Raw genomic sequence first — 7,262 nt, forward strand, 5'->3', positions numbered from 1 at the left:
CCAAAAAAAAAAAAAAAATCAGGCATTCTTACATTTCTATTAAACTTTTTTTGACTCAAAATATTATTTCTATCATATCATTTGTAATGAAATTAGAAATATTTTAACTAGTGGTCTCAGACTTTTGGACCCGGCTGTATTTGAATTTAAAATCATAAAATACATTGCTGTATAATACATCATTTTATCAAAACGGTTATGAGTTCATATCAAATAATTCACTGGATTTCAGGTCACAAGTTTAAAGTGATCAATCTCTGACAGCTGTGCCTCTTAACTGTTTTAATTAGTTTCTAGTCTAATATGAGAAAATGCACCATATAATTTTGAGAATGTTTTAATTTATAAAACTATGTTTTGTTGTAATATTTGTTTTGCTCTATTCATATGTTTTTAATTGCATTCTTTCACAGATGCTTTAGTGTGAAATTTAAGGTTTTAGAATGAAGAATATTATTGTGAAAATGAATATTTCATTGTTTTGTAGCTGTATTAATTTTGCTTTTGCTTGAAAAGACGAGACACGGAATCTTTAAATAAAGAAACAAATTAGGAAACTCTTGTAGTTTGAGGAGCAATCAGACAGTTTTAATGATACTGTGAACACAGAATTTAAAATGTTCTTCATTTGTACATTTAGTTTCAAAAAAAAGCTTTTTTTTCAATAAGTTTTTTTCCAAGAAGTTGAAACCAGAACTTGCTGATTAATAAAATATTATTTCTGTCTACTTCAAAATGTCACATTTAATTAAATGTTACTTTGTAAACATTTGTGAACTTTACAAGCAATTTCTAAATGACTGTTTCTACGCCATTGTTTTTTAGTGTGTAATAAATATGAACTTTTTAAGAAATATTTAAGCAATTAAACGGATACTAAATCCAAACATAATATAGCTTTATATAGAGCCTCCAAAGTAAGAAAACAATGTGTATTACTGTATTTAAGAAATAAACTGAATCGCCCAATCATCTTCAAAATACAAAAATCTTAGAAAACATAAATGTAGCATTTATTCTAACAATGTCATAATTTTTACAAAATGACACTGACCATATGAAATTAAGCTAGTAGTAAACATGACAGAAAGCAAATTATGTTAATGTAAAAGCCATCAAACTCTTTAAAACGGTCATAAAACAACAACCCAGTGCAGAATGTCTGAGATGCTGTTTTAGGTGTGCGTGTCATGTTTTATCTTTTTTGCACACTTGCGTAGACGGTGGCCTCCTCAGTGTTCATCTGTCGGGATTTTGGTTTGTGAGATTTGATGTGGACTACAGATGAATACGTAACATCATCCTGCAGAGATAATAAACACACACGTTACACAATTATACTTCTGCCATATAGAATGCCAAAATTATAACTGAATGGGTGCCGTCATAACGAGAGTCCAAACAGCTGATAAAAACCCACACAGTAATCCACACAGCACTCCAGTCCATCAGTTAACATCTGGAAAAGACAAAAGCTGAAACAAATCCAGCATTAAGATGTTTTTATGAATCCATAATAACGCGTCCTTCAGTGAAAAAGTGCATCTGCTGTTGTCTCTCACATCAAAATCCAGCCACATATTTGTTTAGAGCTGTTTAGACACTGCTTGATCTGTGCAGATTTCTCTCCTGATTCACACCAGAACACTTTTTCACTGGAGGAAGCGTTCTTATGGATTCATAAAAACGTCTTAATGCTGGATTAGTTTCAGCTTTTGTCTTCTCCAGATGTTAACTGATGGACTGGAGTGCTGTGGATTACTTGTGGATTATTGTGATGTTTTTATCAGCTGTTTGGACTCTCATTCTGACGGCACCCACTCACTGCAGAGCATCCATTGCTGAGACACTGATGCAATGCTGCATTTCTCCAAACCTGATGACGCAATTCTGAGTTTAAATCTCGCAAAACTGAGTTTATATAGCAATTCTGAGTTTAAATCTCGCAATGCTGAGATAATATCGCAATTCTGAGTTTATATTTTTCAATTGTTTTTTTTGGTTTCTTCTGTCTTTTCTCCTCAGAATTGTGAGTTTATATCTTTAAAAAAATAACTGTGATATAGAAACTCAGAATTGCGAGAAAAAATGGCTGAATTGAGAAATAAAAGGTCGCAATTACCTTTTCTTTTTTATCCCGTGGCAGAAACAAGCCTCCATAGAAACATGACCTGAACGTGTTTTCATGAGATTCACTTACCCAGAGAATCCTGCGATGTGACCTTATTTCATGGCTGCTAAGTAAAGTAATGGTAAAGCTCAGGTAACAGTGAATGTGAAGACTGAAGATGAAGCTCGCTGTGGAGATCATGCTGTCCTGTACCATGTGTTTAGAAATTTGATTAGAAAACTCAATTGATACTGTCACCCTGCAGTGTGTTTCTGACGTAACGCATAGTAGAACATACTGTATATGTGTATATATATATATATATATATATATATATATATATATATATATATAGTGGTTACACAATTATACTTCTGCCATATAGAATGCCAAAATTATAACTGAATGGGTGCCGTCATAACGAGAGTCCAAACAGCTGATAAAAACCCACACAGTAATCCACACAGCACTCCAGTCCATCAGTTAACATCTGGAAAAGACAAAAGCTGAAACAAATCCAGCATTAAGATGTTTTTATGAATCCATAATAACGCGTCCTTCAGTGAAAAAGTGCATCTGCTGTTGTCTCTCACATCAAAATCCAGCCACATATTTGTTTAGAGCTGTTTAAACGCTGCTTGATCTGTGCAGATTTCTATCCATTGCTGAGACACTGATGCAATGCTGCATTTCTCCAAACCTGATGAAGAAACAAACTCATCTACATCATGGTTCTTTTTAAATTCATTTTAGATTTGTAAATAAAGCAAGATGCACTCACAAAACACATTTCAAGCAATTAAGCAGAAGCTTTCAAACTGTTAAAATGATGAAAAATGAGAAATTAGAGAAGTGTTTCCTAAAATAGTATGACTGCAAATTTACCCGAGTAGATCTGCTCATGTCTGCCATAGTCGAATACATAACCTCGTCTTCCTACACACAAACAAACATGCTACAATTAAACCTTTCTTCAGATGAACTGGTTTTTATAAATACATGTCCAAAATTTAACACTAACCTTTTTGCAAGGTCTTTTTTTCCCTTCAATGTGTGTGACACTGGAGTAAGTCACGTCATCCTTAAAAAGACAACAAGTTGTTCACCAGTTGCAGCATGCAAAAGCAAACACTGCAGCTACACATGCATCTGCCTTTACGTTATGTTTGAGCTCATGAACTGACAGCTAAATGTGTCAATCTCAAAAAGCTAGTTTTATGAAGAAAATATTATATGCATGCAGATTTTTGCACAGACAGTGACCTCAGTGGATTCAACCCTCTTGTTCAGTGCAACCGCTGCATTCTGTGTAGGAAATACACTACTGTCAGTAAACACACACCCATTGGTTGCATGAGTCGCAGAAATACACAAACTGGAAAATTTCTTTTGAGGAAATGAGAGAATTAGTTGTGCAGAATATAATATTTTAAAACAGAAAGAGCTAAAATTAAAAGCACTGAGCTGTTTTTTTTAATCAATTGTTGTTAAAGCACATTACAACATTTTCTTGCAGTTTTAACCCTGTAATGCCTGGCAGACGTAATAAGTCTGAAAAATCTTTTAAAAATGGATCAGTTTATTGAACCTTTACACAAAATCTAAATAGAAATATTGTATATGTATTTTATGTTGTGCTTTACGTTTGATCCATCAGGCTTTTATGGCTCATTCAGTTTGATACGATGAAGCTCAATTTTATTCAGAGACTCCAAATGAGCAAAAATATGAATTTGCTGCAGATGCTGATATGAATGTGATGGAATTCTGATGCTTGTAATGTGAATCTATGAGATTTTTCAGACACTGACATAAAATGTTCTAAATATCAGTCGTCCCTCTATACAGATGTGGCCATTAAATATGCACATTCAGAAGAAAAGGATCATGCGTGACCACGGTGTGTTACACAGGACCACAGGGAATGCTCTAACACTGGAAACACATGATCAATAGGGGACAGTCGTGACATACTATACTGAAACGGCAGAGCACATTAATCACGGCGAGCTGTAGTCTACTGAAGTTTATTGCGTGTACTGTGCAAAGGCCAATAAACGTTCATGATTCTGTTATCAATAGTAGCTTAATGTGGTACGACCAGAAAACCAACATACAGTATTTTTTTACCACACTCGCCTTGTCTGATGCACAATTTACTACAAAAACAGACACCGTCAGCGATCTTTCACATCACATTAAAGAGCGTGAAAAACACATTATTGAAAGATATATTGTTTGTATTTCGCTATAAAACTGACAGAATTTGAAAGCTTAGGCTTTGTTTTATATTAAAAGCACCAAAAGCACAAAGCTTATTGCTATTATTGGGGGGCTGGTGCAATGCAAAATATTATTTTCAAGCATACTGTCTCTGCAAGTATATGACACATGCTATGATTTCTGCTAATAATCCAACATTTATTCAAATTAGTTTCTCCTGGTGTTCCCATTTACATGCTCAAAAGACTCTCAAAATATTATAACTTTAATCTCGTAATTGCTACGAATTAATTCTTGTAATTTTGACTTTATTCTCTAAATATTTTGACTTTATTCTCATAATTTTCTCAAAATATTTCTTAGATTTTTTTTATTTTGAATGTGGCACTAAAATGATGTCGTACATAATGCTACGCCTTTATTGTCAAAATAGTATGAGTTTAATCTCATATTGCTACGACTTCTGCCACGAGAAAAAAACACACGCATTCTTAATGGCCACATCTGTATCTCCAATAATATGTCTTAATAAGATGAGATTGAAATGCTCCAAACATATAATGCAGTGATTGAGAGCTGAAGAAATAAAGGCTCCTCAGAAGATGTGAGATGTTCTGGAGGCTTGTGAAGATCATTCCTCCGCTGAGGAACAGTGAAAGTAAAGCTTCTGGAAACAAACGCTCCTCAAAAGATCCCGAGGATCAGATTTGAGACTCTAAAACATGATTGATGGAGAATCAAGTAAAGCTGAGCTGCTTCAGTCCAGTAAGTGTTGATCTGGAGATATTACTGCAGTTATTCTGACGCTTACTTGATCAAAACCAGTCAAGATTTGACACGAGAAGCTCGAGCTGAAGCTGGACGTTTCTACAATTACACTAAAAGAGCTTTTACTGGATAAAACATCTAAACTATCAATCAGAGACAGAAGACACGAGGAGATTGAGTGTGACAGCAAAGATTCGATCACTTAGAAGACTTAGAAATATTATACAGTGGCTTCTTAGGGTTTAAGTACCTGTTGCTGTTTTTCTGCTGGTTTTCTACCTTTAATCTGCATCACGGTTGAGTATGTCACTTCATCCTACAAACACAAACGTCATTTTATTTGTATTTCATTCATGAATAGTGTATTATATGCTGATCATGAACAGTTCACCTCATCATTTGATCTCTGGATCTCTCGGCTTCCTCTGCTTCCTTTTTTAGCTGTAAGATTGTAATGATTTCAGTTTAACACAAACTATTTATAACAATCTATATTTTTAGTCATAGTGCACAGTTCACGATTGTTGGTCGTGTGTGTGTTCGTACCTCTTGCAAATCTCCAGAAGATGCATCCAGCCGCCAGCAGCAGCATCAGACAGAGCAGAAAGACCAGAAATATCAGATAGTATTGATAATCGAGAGCATTTATAACAGCAGAATCTGAGAACACACACACAAAAAAAAAAATTGAGTTCACAATCATGAATGTGCTCATTTATGTTAACAGCAACTCAGATGTTTTATTTAGTGTCTCAGTGTAACACTGTCAAGCTCAAAGAGAGTCACATAATTGTATCACTGAAATCATTTCAGTTTAATCTGAAACTAATCTGAGGTGTTTTACCTGTAAGAGTGAGAGTGACGTGTCTGGATTGTTTGCCGTTGACTGAACACACATACAGTCCTCCGTCAGTCTCGGTCAGGTTTGAGATCCGTAAGAAGAGATTATGAGGAGAATCTCTGATCATCTGGAATCGGCCGTTGATCTCCTCAGCGTCTGAAACCAGCGTCTCATTTACAGCTGCTCGCTTCCATTCAAAGTGCTCTGGTTTGGTTTTGGGATCTTCACAGGAACATGGAAGAATCACGGATTCTCCTGCATATGAGCTCTTGGTGACGTGATGTTCGGATAAAACACAGCCTGCAGGACGACAGAGAGACTCAAGAAACACTGACAAAAACATGCTTAACTCATTGAGAGATTGAGTTGATTTAAGCACAGCAGTTTCACCTTTAACGATGAGTCTGGTGTCAGCGGATGTTTTGTTGTTAACTGTGCATCTGTAAGTGCCCTGGTCGTCTTCAGACAGATTGGAGATCAACAGAGACAGATTTGATGGAGTCGTCTTGTGAAACGTGTGGACTCTGTCTTTATACCGTGGAGATTCATTGGACACTTCAGTCCCACTGGACTCTACGTGGGTCCATCTGAAGTCCTCAGGTTTGGTGTTTGGGTCTTCACATGAGCAGGACAGAAGCACAGAAGCACCCGTGTACTTCGTTTTAGGTTCCCGCTCAGTCTCTGACAGTGTGCATCCTGTGAACAGTGTGAAACCTTTGTGCTATGGATACTTTTCTTTTGCAGGACAGTTATGCAGGATGTAAAAAAACTACAATATGCAAACTGTGTAATATAAACTTGTACACAGCTAACAAAAATATGTTCTAACTACATTTAGCAAATTATTATTCTGTTATCACTACAACATCATTTCTGAATGTTCTCTGAACATCTTAAAGGGTTTTTCTTGGTTATGTGAATATTAAGGGAATATGCCATTTTATCATTTTGTGTTAACATTTTAAGAACATTATAAAACTGATCAGGGTTTTTTTTAAGTAAACTAAAACAATAAAAAAACTGTTACCTATATGGAAGTAAAATAATGACAAATGTCTTTGAAACAAAAAAGCATGTTGAAGTAAGTAAGTAGAAGTTATGATAATCAGGGCCAGTATATATATGCGGAAAAGCTGATTGTGTTTACGTTTGTGCTTAGTTTCCTTAACTTTGTATGGCTTGTGTGACGGTGGGGTTCCCCTCATACGTCACACTCCAGGATTCCCCAACGAGCCTCAATTAACTAATACAGTGATATAAAAAGACCAAACTCAGTATACACCTTACTGATGATGCAAACTATATACAGGCAGGCAAATG

General features: G+C 35.4%; 1 protein-coding gene across 1 annotated transcript in view; it reads right to left on the reverse strand.

The window, feature by feature from the left end:
* Nucleotides 1–1,193: 1,193 nt before the first annotated feature.
* Nucleotides 1,194–7,262, reverse strand: part of LOC107673168 (immunoglobulin superfamily member 10-like) — a 15,929-nt gene continuing 9,860 nt past the window's right edge. Inside the window, exons 4-11 of the mRNA XM_016466666.1 lie at nt 5,946–6,242; nt 5,648–5,761; nt 5,493–5,542; nt 5,352–5,417; nt 3,374–3,415; nt 3,132–3,191; nt 2,996–3,046; nt 1,194–1,303 (exon numbers count right to left, since the gene is read on the reverse strand). Coding sequence (XP_016322152.1) covers nt 1,196–1,303; nt 2,996–3,046; nt 3,132–3,191; nt 3,374–3,415; nt 5,352–5,417; nt 5,493–5,542; nt 5,648–5,761; nt 5,946–6,242 — 788 coding nt within the window. The 3' untranslated portion in view covers nt 1,194–1,195. The remainder of the gene's footprint in view (nt 1,304–2,995; nt 3,047–3,131; nt 3,192–3,373; nt 3,416–5,351; nt 5,418–5,492; nt 5,543–5,647; nt 5,762–5,945; nt 6,243–7,262) is intronic.

Source organism: Sinocyclocheilus anshuiensis, unplaced genomic scaffold (genome assembly GCF_001515605.1).
Source record: "Sinocyclocheilus anshuiensis isolate Anshui unplaced genomic scaffold, SAMN03320099.WGS_v1.1 scaffold444, whole genome shotgun sequence".
Taxonomy (NCBI): Eukaryota; Metazoa; Chordata; class Actinopteri; order Cypriniformes; family Cyprinidae; genus Sinocyclocheilus; species Sinocyclocheilus anshuiensis.